At 37.6% G+C, this 14,357-nt stretch overlaps 1 protein-coding gene across 5 annotated transcripts in view; it reads left to right on the top strand.

The window, feature by feature from the left end:
• zswim8 (zinc finger, SWIM-type containing 8) overlaps positions 1–13,872 on the top strand; it is a 48,949-nt gene extending 35,077 nt beyond the window's left edge. For 3 of the 5 annotated variants that reach the window (XM_073834056.1, XM_073834055.1, XM_073834054.1), the window contains 4 exons: positions 4,030–4,200; positions 4,537–4,656; positions 6,609–6,787; positions 12,275–13,872. In XM_073834056.1, coding sequence (XP_073690157.1) covers positions 4,030–4,200; positions 4,537–4,656; positions 6,609–6,787; positions 12,275–12,478 — 674 coding nt within the window. In that variant the 3' untranslated portion in view covers positions 12,479–13,872. Of the gene's footprint in view, positions 1–4,029; positions 4,201–4,282; positions 4,380–4,536; positions 4,657–6,608; positions 6,788–12,274 lie in introns of those variants that run through there. The other 2 variants (XR_012353767.1, XM_073834057.1) reach the window with 2 other exon arrangements.
• The last annotated feature ends 485 nt before the right edge of the window (positions 13,873–14,357 follow it).

Below are 14,357 nucleotides of genomic sequence, written 5' to 3'. Positions count from 1 at the left end.
GTAGCAATAGCCAAAAATACACTGTATGGGTCAAAATTATAGATTTTTCTTTTATGCCAAAAATCATTAGGATATTAAGTAAAGATCATACCCTGGAAATCCAGAGGTCTCGTGAGAGCACAATTTAAATTGTCTCTGCAAGACACTCTGGCATCGAGCAATGATGCAGGTTACTGCAATACGTAAGCAATTGTGGGAACCAATCAAATCAGTGTATCTGATGTAGACGGGCCAGAGGCGAGCTAAGCTGATGATGACAGCACTGCGACGTCCGAATCATATAGTAAACTTTGAAAGATCGCTGTTGCTACAGATGAACAACAAGTTGTTTGAAACGGCTTTGGCCGCTACAATGAACGAGTTAGACTTGGCTTTCCATATAAAAGAGGAACAGAAAACCGAAAACTCGAATCGTTCCTTTGCAAGAAGGACGTTTTTGCTGTTTTGCCGACCGGATACGGCAAGAGTTTAATCTATCAGTTCACGAGTTCACGCTTACATATAATTAGCCGGAAAATAGTAGTGCATGTTTGGCGTGCTGTCCGGTGAAGGGTTCCGAGCTCGGGAGTGGCCCGAACCCAGAGTACGTTACCCCCCAATAGAAGTAGCGAGAACTCGGAGTGATGAGATGGGGTGGTGGAGGTTTACTGATAAACCATCGAGTGAATTGAGGTGAGTCAGCTGTATTTAAACCTATGGCGCCGATTGACTTGTGATGTTTACGCTAAGCATCAGACGCGCTTCTCCCGAACTTTGTTAATGAAACATCATTTAGCTCTGCTGACTGCTAGTAGCTAAGCGTGTATTGTTGTGATTGGTCGTGGCGTTATCCAATTGCGTGCAGTGAGAGTTTCAAATGCATGCTTGGTGCCGCCCCTCGAGTTAGGCAGTTTTCATTGCTTGATCCCTGACCCTTAATCTTAATAGATTAGGGTCTGGATTTTTCCAGGCTATAAAGATCATGCTCCATGAAGATATTTTGTAAATTTCCTACCGTAAATATATCAGAACTTAATTTATGATTAGTAATATGCATTGCTAAGAACTTCATTTGGACAAGGTTTAAAGGTGATTTTCTCAGTATTTAGATTATTATTATTTTTTTTTTGCACCCTCAGATTCCAGATATTCAAATAGTTGTATCTCGGCCAAATATTGTCCTAATCCCACAAAACATACATCAATGGAAAGCTTATTTATTATTAGAAAATCACTGGTTATGACTGATTTTGTGGCCCAAATGTAGTTAACAATGCTGCATGAGTATTTCTAACACAACGGCCGAAGAAGTGATGCCAAATTTGACATCTTTCTGTCTTCTGACCACTGTAATCAGTCAATATTTTTTTCTCTTTTAGAGCCATAGAAAACATTTATCATGGATTTTTTTTTCTTTTGCTATTGGAGCAAACACAGAAAATATGTTGTTTACTGAAGTTTTCCATTGTGAAACAATTTACTAGGTGCTCATTTACTAACTACTTTGCTTAGTCATTCAGGATGGATAAATCCTATGTTGACAAGCAGTAACCAATTTTGTAATTTCCTCTGAATCTTGAGCATAGAGCCTTTTGTGACTCCTTAAATAGAAATTGAATCTAATTGTGAGATGTTTGAGATTTCCACTCCTAAATATTGGACACTTTCAGTTTTGGAATAATAAATTCGTCATTATTTACTCGTGCAAATATGCAACCCTGGACCAAAAAAAACAGACGCAAGTAGCACAAGTATATTTGTAGCAGTAGCCAACAATACAGTCGTGGCCAAAAATTTTGAGAATTACATAAATATTGGAAATTGGAAAAGTTGCTGCTTAAGTTTTTATAATAGCAATTTGCATATACTCCAGAATGTTATGAAGAGTGATCTGATGAATTGCATAGTCCTTCTTTGCCATGAAAATTAACTTAATCCCGAAAAAACTTTGCACTGCATTTCATTGCTGTCATTAAAGGACCTGCTGAGATCATTTCAGTAATAGTTTTGTTAACTCGGGTGAGAATGTTGACGAGCACAAGGCTGGAGATCATTATGTCAGGCTGATTGGGTTAGAATGGCAGACTTGACATGTTAAAAGGAGGGTGATGCTTAAAATCATTGTTATTCCATTGTTAACCATGGTTAACTAAGCAATCATTGCGTTGCATAAAAATGGCTTCACAGGCAAGGATATTGTGGCTACTAAGATTGCACCTAAATCAACAATTTATAGGATCATCAAGAACTTCAAGGAAAGAGGTTCAATTCTTGTTAAGGCTTCAGGGCATCCAAGAAAGTCCAGAAAGCGCCAGGATCGTCTCCTAAAGAGGATTCAGGTGCGGGATCGGAGCGCCACCAGTGCAGCGCTTGCTCAGGAATGGCAGCAGGCAGGTGTGAGCGCATCTGCACGCACAGTGAGGCCAAGACTTTTGAAAGATGGCCTGGTGTCAAGAAGGGCAGCAAAGAAGCCACTTCTCTCCAAAAAAAACAAAAACATCAGGGACAGATTGATCTTCTGCAAAAAGTATGGCGAATGGACTGTTGAGGACTGGAGCAAAGTCATATTCTCAGATGAAGCCTCTTTCCGATTGTTTGGGGCATCTGGAAAAAGGCTTGTCCGGAGAAGAAAAGGTGAGCGCTACCATCAGTCCTGTGTCATGCCAACAGTAAAGCATCCTGAGACCATTCATGTGTGGGGTTGCTTCTCATCCAAGGGAGTGGGCTCACTCACAATTTTGCCCAAAAACACAGCCTTGAATAAAGAATGGTACCAAAACACCCTCCAACAGCAACTTCTTCCAACAATCCAACAACAGTTTGGTGAAGAACAATGCATTTTCCAGCACGATGGAGCACCGTGCCATAAGGCAAAAGTGATAACTAAGTGGCTCGGGGACCAAAACGTTGAAATTTTGGGTCCATGGCCTGGAAACTCCCCAGATCTTAATCCCATTGAGAACTTGTGGTCAATCCTCAAGAGGCGGGTGGACAAACAAAAACCCACTAATTCTGACAAACTCAAAGAAGTGATTATGAAAGAATGGGTTGCTATCAGTCAGGATTTGGCCCAGAAGTTGATTGAGAGCATGTCCAGTCGAATTGCAGAGGTCCTGAAAAAGAAGGGCCAACACTGCAAATACTGACTCTTTGCATAAATGTCATGTAATTGTCGATAAAAGCCTTTGGAACGTATGAAGTGCTTGTAATTATGTTTCAGTACATCACAGAAACAACTGAAACAAAGATCTAAAAGCAGTTTAGCAGCAAACTTTGTGAAAACTAATATTTGTGTCATTCTCAAAACTTTTGGCCACGACTGAACATTGTATGGGTCAAAATGATAAATTTTTCATTTATGCCAAAAATCATTAGGATATTAAGTAAAGATTGTTCCATGAAGATATTTAGTAAATTTCCTACCGTAAATATATCAAAACTTAATTTTTGATTAGTAATATGCATTGCTAAGAACTTCATTTGGACAACTTTAAAGGCAAATTTCTCAATATTTTTTGTTTTGCACACTCCAGATTCCAGAATTTCAAATAGTTGTATCTTGGCCAAATATTGTCCTATCCTAAACCATACATCAACGGAAAGCTTGTTTAAAATCTCCATATGTATGTATAAATATTACGTATAAGTATCAATATCAAAAAGTTGACCCTCAAGAGTGGTTTTGTGGTCCATGGTCACATATTACATATATTCATTTAGCTAGCAGAAAAGTGACTTACAAATGAGATATATAAGCAATTTGTCACAGAGGCAATAATATTCATAGTATACAATGTCAAGTTTAATAGAAAGGTGAAGTATCAAACTCTAAGCAAAAACAGAGGTGAAATGCAGAAAAGAAGAGATTTTTGTGTTTGCAAAGCTTTTACAATGGCACTGGTAATATAAAGATCACACCGCTAGGTGTGAATACAAAATTCAAGGCCAGTGAAATGATTTAGTGCAGTGCAGACAAGAGTTTATTACAGTTCTTACCAGTTTGCCAGAGACAGTCTCTCATCTATTTTTATTTTTTATTTTTCCCGGCAGGAGGAGTACACTCAGGCGCCACCATCCAGGCCATTCAGGGGGCTTCTCTTCCAGGACTTTCATCCCAGCCCGCCTCACTGGTCAGCGCCCCCTTCCCTGTGGAAGACGAGCAGCACAGTCAACCAATCAGCCAGCAGGGCCTGCACTACCTCCACTCGGCCTACAGAGTCGGTAAGGACGCCTGATTTCTAATTACATAGAACCTTTAGGGCATGGCTTGCCTGTCCTTATGTTGCTGTTTTGCACCCATTAGGATCCATCTGGTCCTGAATTGTGGTGATTAATTATCAAGAGAGGTGAGGGAGAGATCGGTTGAGTCCATGTTGCAGGACTGACAAAGAACTCTCACAGTGAGAAATATTAATTAAGGCATGATTTCCGTTTTATCAGTACTCATAAGTCCTGGAGATTAGGACGGATTGGGTGCATGTGTCAATTCAATACATGAGCAGTACAGTGGCGTACAGAACAAAGTGTTTATGGTGAAATCTTCCTGTCCTCATTTAGGCATGCTGGCTTTGGAGATGTTGGGAAGGAGGGCCCACAACGATCATCCGAACAACTTTTCCCGCAGCCCCCCATACACCGAAGATGTCAAATGGCTGCTGGGCCTGGCTGCACGTCTTGGTATGCTCACAATTCTTTGAAATATGTCTTCTAGGAAAGACTAGTTTTCTAAAGTCCTGTTTCATTTCCTGTTAGCTAGAAGTAGACTAGATAACATGTTGGCAGTTTACCTTGCCTTCAGCGGGCAAGAGAGGAGAGGTGATTCAACAGCAAGTCTCCAGCAGAGTTATTGACATCCTGATGTCTTTCCTTTTACTATGAGCTTTATCTCATACTGTTCACAGCATGTTGCCAGTTTTCATGGGCCTAAATGTTACAATTGAAAATGTAGAAGTACACAATATTTTGCCATGTTCAGGTTAGGTATTTTAAGAAATGACTAGTTTATGTCTGGTTGCTTCTCTAATGGTCCCCACTGGAACGGATGAATAGCTTAAGCAGATGGTAATGACATAGACCTGCACATGCTTTCTTTAAATACTTTCATTTTATTTGCTGAGCATAGACTAGGACAGACTGTGTAATGAACTGACAGCAATTTCCTTTCCATTATCACTCTACCAGCTCTCCGACTTTCAAAAATCACACTTTTTGCTCCAGATGCTCCCATTACTCTGGTCTGGAACATAACACAAACAAGTGTGGTGAAACATCCAATTTGTTTTTTATTGTCAAATGTCACTACACTTAAATCACAACTTGACAAATAAAATTACAGGGCTGTTGATTGATCAGAATATGTGGTAGTATAATTTTAATGCTTTCAGTTTCAAGATAAGTAAATAACAGGCTTTTGTTTAAGTTGAAGCACATCCTCATTTCTAATTTATCTTTTTGTTTTGAACATTTTCTGTTTTGTTTTTGCATTGAATATGCAGAGAATGTTATGGAGTTTTATTTTAAAAAGGACATTTTAATGCATTTGGATTTAATGTATCAGACTTTCAGCCCACAGCCTTCAGTCAAGATTTAATTTTGGCCCTTTGTACTAAAAATTTCAGGCCTTTCTGTTCTGTATTTTCTCAAAATATAAATATATAAGTTTAATTATATTATAAAACAACTTGCCTCACGTTTTATGGATGTAATCTATAAAGATGCAGTCTTCCTCAGTTGTTTGCAGTAACATTTCTACCACTTTAAAGCCCGTTTCCGCCACTGAATAAAAAATAAAGGTAATTGTGACTTTTTAACTCACAATTCTGACTTTTTTCTCACAATTACGAGTTTACATCTTGCAATTCTGACTTTTTTCTTAGAATTGCGAGTTTTAAAGTTAGAATTGTGAGATACAAAGTTAGAATTGCAGAATATAATATCACAATTGCGAGAAATTAAGTCAGAATTGCTGATATAATAGATATAAACTAATATAATAAATATAAACTAAATTCTGACATTTTTTTCTTGAAATTGCAAATTTGTATCTCGCAATTATGAGTTTATATCACAATTCTGAAAAAAAAAAGTCTGAATTGTGAGTTTGTATCATGCAATTCTGAGAAAAAAGTCAGAATTGTGAGAAGTTGCAATAACCTTTTTTTATTTTTTGTATTCAGTGGCGGAAACAGGCTTCCATATTAATGTGTTTAACTAGTGGGTGATATTTCACTTGCTAAGCTTGGATGATAATTACATTTCACCATACAAAGAATGCAAATCACTTTACCACTATAAAATGTCCTGTCTGGTTTTGATTTATGAATAAATTATTCATAAAGATAAGCTTTCTCAAATTTACTGAGGTGTTAGGCTTTAGCTGTGATCTCAAAATACTCTGTCTTGGATGTATAGTCTCATTGTATTTTATTTATTTGGGGAAAAAAGGGAAATGTAAACAGAACAAGCAAAGCAATGCACTGATGGGAAGGAAAAAAGACTATATTGACTATTGGTTGTGTATTGACAGTGCTTTTTAAATTCTAAATTAAAAATAAAACGTAAGAATTGAATGCATTAGAGATTGATTTCAGAATGTTTCCTTATCGTTCTCCCTCTGTATCTCTCCTCAGGTGTGAACCACGTGTACCAGTTTTGTGTGGGGGCCGCGAAAGGTGTTCTTAGTCCGTTTGTCCTGCAGGAGATCATTATGGAGGCTCTGCAGAGGTTAAACCCTGCACATATCCACGCACACCTCCGCACTCCTGCCTTCCACCAGCTCGTGCAGCGCTGCCAACAGGCCTACTTACAGGTACAGACTCGCAAATCCCTAAAATCCAGCCTGGGGAACTAATCACATTGACATTATTACTAATAACATCCCTAATTGGATGAAATACCGAAATTAATCCGTGCCATGATGATGACGACGATCCACCAGGAGCAACGTGTATTCTTCCGCTGACAGAAGCAGTTAAAATTACACTGGAGCACATGAGATGATCTGTCACGGCTGACATTTTGTATTGAATGCGGTGCAGCCATCTCAAAGTTCGTTTTCATATTCGTTAAACTTAGTTTCAAGTTTCAAGTAGTGAATTTGAGAAGGGTTTTAGAGCATTCGAGTGGTGCCGAGGCTGGATTGTGACGGCATTGTCGCCCACACTGAATATAAATTGTGCATGAACAATTCTGGAGTGTTAAAGCTAGAGAGGGAAGCCTGAGTCTGTTCACAGGATGGAGCATACTGATGAGAGAGCATCAAACACACTGTGACAGCCCAAAGCCAAGAGCGGCTTCCTAGAGAAGCAGCGCACACATGCTATCTCTCCCTCGCACACACAGACACGCTCTCGCAGTTACCTGCTAGCCGGCTCAGAGGCTTTATTTTGCCATTTCAAAGAGGTTTCAAGTTGTTGCGTGGGCAAACGCGCAAGTGGCCACTTTCGTAGTGGCCTTAAATTTTTAAATGCCCAGATCAAGGGGAGACTCTACCATATGTCTCCCACTGTAAATCTTTGCAAATGAATGTTGGTTAAATGTGAAAGGGAGACAGTGCCAGCTCTAATCCACTCTCTCCATGCGTGGATAATGAGATGAGGGACCGAGAGGCTGTTCTCAAGCAGAAACCTACCCAGACTGTCACTGAGTCATTTGGTACGTCGCTGGTGGGAAATGCACTCCGTATGCTGCATGTCCCTATAAACATCCGGGGTCTTGACGCTTCATAACCTGTTTACATTTTATTAAAATGGGTTCAGGTTAAGTGCCATCCAGTAGCAGGAATATTCATGAATTTATCATGTCGCACATGTTTAACCACAGCGAGATCAAAAAGGCGTGACCGTAATGAAATATTGTTGAGCGATCAGTAAACACATTTAGAGCTACGAATTAAACTGAGCTTGAAACCCCAGAGCAAAGCAACAAGCATTATTTATTTAATTATTTTTAAATATATATTCTTGTATTTATGAACATGAAGTATTGATCTGAGTTAGTTAAATAGTAGAAGCTTAAAGCTACTGCTAAGAAAAGTAGTCAATTACTGCATTTTAAAAAATTGCCTGCAACAACACACACTAAACAGCCGTTGAAGCAACTAACCTTTGTTGAATTCTCTTTCATCTCTGAAAAGCTCCTTGTTTTTCCGATTCCAATACATTCCAACAACAAAAAAGTTTTGATCTTCCATTTAAAATTTAATGCGATGTTCTTTCAATATTCTGTTTCTATGAAGCCTTTAAGGGGTGACATGGTAATGGAAAAAAAATATGAGATGGGAAGAAAAAAGTATATTTCAATATTTTGAATTGCTTGCAAAATGTTTGAGTTCCTCCTAGAAATGTTTTGTGAGCAAACTGCTTTTCTCAAGGAAATGCAAGAAGTACAGAAATGTAATTGTTCCTTCCTTCCTTGCTTTTTTTTTTTTTTTTTTTGCTGAATCTGTTTATAGAACTTTTATAATAATAAAAAGAATACAGGAGAAAAGACACTAATATTTTTCACACACTACCCCCGGCCTTGAGTACAAAACCAAATTACACACAGAAATGATAGTTTATGTCAGTTATGTATAGAATAAACTTTGAATCAGAAAAAAGTAAACGGTATAAGTAATTTCTCATGTACATTGTACACATTTACTTTAGCAGATAAAACATTAGAAATATAAATTACAATACCAGAGATTTGTCTATTCTGCTTAACAAGCCATTTATTTGATCTAAAATACAGCAAAAACAGCAACATTTTAAAATATTTACTATTTAAAATCAGCCTATTAGAATGATTTCTGAAGGATTTTGTGACATTGAAGCTTTGATCATAGAAATAAATTACATTATATATATTTAAATAGAAATCAATTATTTTAAATAGTAAAATTTTGCTGCTTTTGCTGTATTTTAGATCAAATAAATGTAGGCTTGGTGAGCAGAAGAGACTTCAAAAAACAACATTAAAAATCTTACAATAAAAAAAAACTTAAAATGACGTAATGCACATACCTGAACTTAAAAGAGAAGTTCACTTGCAGAACAGAAATTTCCAGATAATTTACTTGCCCCCTTGTCATCCAAGATGTTCATGTCTTTCTTTCTTCAGTCGTAAAAAAAGTTTTTTGAGGCAAAAATTTCATGGACATGCAAAGATTTTTCACCATATAGTGGACTTCAATGGTGCCGGCGAGTTTGAACTTCCAAAATGCAGTTTAAATGCAGCTTAAAAGGGCTCTAAACGATCCCAGCTGAGGAAGAATGGTCTTATCTAGTGAAATTTAAGTTGACACTAGCTGTGTTTTCATCCACCTATTTTTATGCACATTTTGTGGGGCTGTAATGATACGCAATATGAAACCGAAATCGCGACACTCAGATCCACGATCCTGTGTCGCGGTGTAATAAGGGAGAATCGCGACACACCCCGTGACTACCTTTCCAATCATGTGACGCCTGCCTGCAAAAGTTGAGCTAACGTTAGTTGAAAAAGAACGTGAGGAAACATGGCAACCAACTCAGAGATTGCGGACCCTCCCTCCTCATTTAAGTCAGCAGTATGGCAACATTTCGGAGCTGTATGATCCATAAAATACGGAGAAAGGCTATTAATAAAGAAAAAAAATCCAGAAAATGCGTGTAATATAGCCTGCGCAGTAAAATTACAATTATGTGTAAAATGTCATAGTAAACTGTGTCTGACATGAAAACCACGCTAGTCATTGTCCCATAAAATGACAAATAGCAAATAACACATAGTATTTTCATTACGTTTCATTTGTTTTGTTTTTGTAAAGTAAAATGAGACCTTGTTGTTTGCAATACGTTTACCCCGAGCCCGCATCGCGAACACCAGCTCGACCGCAAAACACTTTCACTATGAGAGAAAGCGGCAGCCGCGCAGAGATTCCACCGCTTGACGCGTCCCATGTGAAATGGCTTTTAAACGGTCTTCAGACAGAGTCCAAAGAGCAAATACCCGTGCATGTCACCCGCACTGCACCTGACAGATAAATATTATTCCACCGTTACGTCAGTTATAGCGGTTCACCCGTTGGGTACGACTCTGTTTTGCACACACATAGAATCTTGCAGGTTTAAAGAATTTGACATCTTGACAATTTTATCACTATCATGTTAAATTAAAAAAAAAAAATTCAGTGACAGACAGACCTTATCAGTTGTTAATTTTAATACAGGTTTTTATTAAACCTTAAAATGTGACCTTGCATGTAAAGCTGGTTGAAATTGAATTTTTTTTTCTTTTTTTATAAATCTGTGGTTTGATTTTCAGTTCAATGTTTTAATTTTTGTTCAAAATATCGTGATATGTATCGTATCGTGAACCCAATATCGGGATACGTACCGTATCGTGACCTAGGCATATCGTTACACCCCTAACATTTTGGAATATCGCATTAAAAATCTCTGAATGGAAACGCGAAGATGCGTATAAATTCTAAAAAAGCACATAAACTTATGCACACAACTGAATAGGATAAACTTTTTATTCGATAAGAATAAATGCGAATAAACTACGATGGAAACACTTTTACCGAATAAATTCCTCCATGCGCATTAAAAAAGTCATGTGACTTCGCACGCTGGAATGGGATAACTTGACTAACCAGTGGACCCATCTTGTTGCACCGCATTAGAAATGATGTTTTGGTCATTCTGCATTCTGCAATGCTTCCTTCAGTGGTTTCGTGACTTGCCCACCACGGCACCAGCCCTGCTGTAGTTTTACTTTAGTGCAGTTAGAGAACAGGCAGGAGTCGAGTTGAGTGAGGTAAGAAAGGCAAGGTATTGGCGAAAGATTTAGTTTTGAAACGAGATGCAAAACCACCTGTTTTAAAAATATTTTGGATTTTAAAAAGGCCTGTTTACTGCTGCCGTTTATCTAAAAGGTGTTTTTGGAAGCTTATTGATCGAACATTCATTTCTTATTTACTTGGTTCCACCGTGTTTGCTGATTTTCAGTAGGCCTGTTTTTTATAATTAAACTTTGGTTGTTGTTGTTCTTAATAAATTAATTATTCTATGTTTAATTTAGACTAAGTGAGTTTATTGTATTGTTTTGTTGTTGTCCATTCAATCAGTCGATGCCAAATTGCTTTTTAAAAGTGAAGAAAAGCGTGGGGACGAGAGAAAACTCTAACGAACTATCCCCCAACCTTTTCCCTCGGTGTACCGGTATTGCCTGTTGTCACACGTCAATTAATCGGTGGGAAAATGTCCTCACAGTCACATCCCTACTGCAAACGAAAGGATAATAAATAAATGAATATATATATATGAATGAAAAATTATTATTTTCATTGCCTTCTAGTTTTCTTAGTGATATTTAGTGGAAGTTTATTAGGAAGTGACAATTTTCTTCTCTTTGTCTCGTTGGATGGAAACGGTGCTTTATGCGCAAATGTTTTATGCGATGTTCCAGTTTTGCGCATAAGTTATATTTGCATTTTTGGATGGAAACATAGCTAATTTATATACTTTTTAACCTCAAATGCTCGTCTTGTCTTGCTCTGTGCATTCCTGTTCAAGACAGTTAGGGTGGGTCATTTTCTCCTACAAGGAGGAGGAGAAAATTAGATGGGAGTTTTTCGATATACCCTAACTCCCTAAAGCTGCATTTTGGAAGTTCAAACTTGCCATAGAAGTCCACTATATGGAGAAAAATCCTGAAATTTTTGCCTCAAAGAACATATCTAATTTACGACTGAAAAAAGAAAGACATGAACATCTTGGATGACAAGAGGGTGAGTAAATTATCTGTAAATTTTAGTTCTGGAAGTGAACTTCTCCTTTAACACACTTTTGATTAAAATCAAGTCACGATCATAAGGACATCCTAATGATTAGGTTGATAGACTACAGAAGACAAATTCACATAATCAAAAGTTTCAAGTCCCAAGTTTCAGAAAATGTGTCAGTACTGCTCCATATCATTTTTTTTCCATTTACCAAAACTTTTGCATGTTTGCAAGAATCTTTGTGTTGCATAAGTTTTCTTTTATGACAGTTTTTTTTTTGTGACAGCTTTTTTTAAAATTATTATCAGTGCTTAATATTTTTTCTAAAAACTGACTTTTTTCAGGATTCTTTGATGATTAGAAAGAGGGGGAAAAAAACATTTATTTAAAATCTAAATCTTTGCAGAAACTGAGAAATGTCTTTACAGTTTATTTGGGCAATGTTTTGTGAGCAAATGCATTGTAACTAAAATGCAGAATTAAAATGACTTTGGAACAGTCTCCATTATTGAATGACTGAATGTCTGTTTATGTTTGTACCAGTATATCCACCACAGGCTGATCCATCTGACTCCCGCGGACTACGACGACTTTGTGAACATCATCCGAAGTGCCCGCGGGGCGTTTTGCCTGACACCAGTTGGCATGATGCAGTTCAACGACGTGCTGCAGAACCTAAAGAGGGGCAAACAGACTAAAGAACTATGGCAGCGGATCTCGTTGGAGATGGCCACTTTCTCACCATGACTGCTCTAGAGACCAGCGGGGACAGAGCCGCCCAATCTCCTGCAGCTATCTTCCCCACAGACCACTAACACAACTCAATCCGACACGCAGCTCTGTCTCCGTTCCCCTCGATAGGAAGCGTAGCCATGACGACTTCCTGTACAAGCCCACTCACATGACCGAACATTTAGTCTTTCAGGCCCTGACGTCATGAGAAAGTGGTACAGAGATACTGGGGCGAGTGAATTACTCCAATCAGTGGGTCCCTCCTTCGTCGAGTTGTTGATCCCAGTGTTGTGTCTGATCTTATTTTTTGTTCTCTCTCTCTCTCTTTTTTTGTTGGTGTGTTCAGTCGAGTAACTTAATGGCTATCTATGTTTGATCTATGTGACCTAACATCTTTCATTAACTGATTTCTATGCTTTGTGATCCCCCCAAGTTCATTTAGATAGTTAATACGGGGACAAAGGTTTTCAATTGCTATGTTGATGTTTGGTTCACGTTTAAACAAAACCACTAAATGTCAGACTCATACTGCAACATTCCTCTACCCTGGAGAACAGAGCCTCAATCGGTCATTAAGGATTTCAACGTTGGATAATGGATGGCATTGTAAACATGAGGAGAATAAAAACAAAACTTTGTTAAAAGAATAAAAGAGACATTTATTATAAACAATAATCAAAGTACGGGTGAGGATTCTTCAATGTTTTTGTTTGATCTTTTGTTTTTAATATTTTGTATAGTGTGGTGTGTCTGCAGAGAGCAGGATGAGGAATGGAAGATTATTGCTGACTGCTCTGTGAGTTCCGGTCAGATGTTTGGTGGCTTGAGTGCTGGAACAGAGAAGTCTGGCTGGACCAGATTACACAGCTTTAATTTGTAAAATTCAAGACATCAGCGGTGACTTCAGTCCAAAACAATTCGGGCTTCCTGTCCTTTAAATTGGGTTCTTTTATATTTGAATTCCAGCTGTTTCCGATACCGTTATTAGACTTTGGTATCTGTGCGATTGAATATTTTCAAGCTTTAGTCGAACCACCTAATCTCGTTTTTCTGTTCTCATTTTAAAATGGGTTAACTGCTCCCCTCGGTCTAACGTTAGTTGAGTGGTCTATAAATGTCACTGCCAGATTCCCGTGTTTCCAGCATCGGCCCCAGCTTGGAACTCGCTAGTGGAGAGTGACTGAGTAGAAAATGTACTGTGATATTTTTGTATTCTTCAAGTGTAGCTTGGTTGGAAAACAAAAAAACAAAAAAAAACACAAATCTATATAAATACATATAAATATATAAACTGTGCTGATTGCAAGAGGATGTTATCTAGAATAAATGGGGAAAAGAGAAAACTAAATTGGAACAAAGCAATATTAAAAATGTAGAGTTTACTTAATAAAGATCAATCAAAACACTAATAGAGTTTATCTGTGTCTGTTTATGGGGTTCTAACCATTATATACACCAATGTTCAGATGTTTGGGGTTTGGGTCAGTAAAAACAGTAATATTATGAAATGAATTAGTGCTGTCAAACGATTAATCGCATTCAAATAAACGTTTTTATTGACCTAATATATGTGTGTGTACTGTGTATACTTATGTATATTTAAATACACATGCATATGCATGAAAATATATACCGTATGTGTGTATTTATACACACATAAATATACACAGTACACACTTAACTTATTTTGGATGCAAATAATCGCGATTAATCGTTTGACAGCTCTAGATATATGAAATATTAACATTTAAAGTGTTCTATCCATATATATATATATATAGATATGTAATTTGTGACCCTGGACCACAAAACCAGTCTTAAGTAGCACGGGTATATTTGTAGCAATAGCCAAAAATACATAGCATGCGTCAAAATGATTGATTTTTCTTTTATG

Source organism: Garra rufa, chromosome 2, assembly GCF_049309525.1.
Source record: "Garra rufa chromosome 2, GarRuf1.0, whole genome shotgun sequence".
Taxonomy (NCBI): Eukaryota; Metazoa; Chordata; class Actinopteri; order Cypriniformes; family Cyprinidae; genus Garra; species Garra rufa.
The sequence above is the reverse complement of the archived record's forward strand: the minus strand, read 5'-3'. Positions and strand labels throughout refer to the sequence as shown.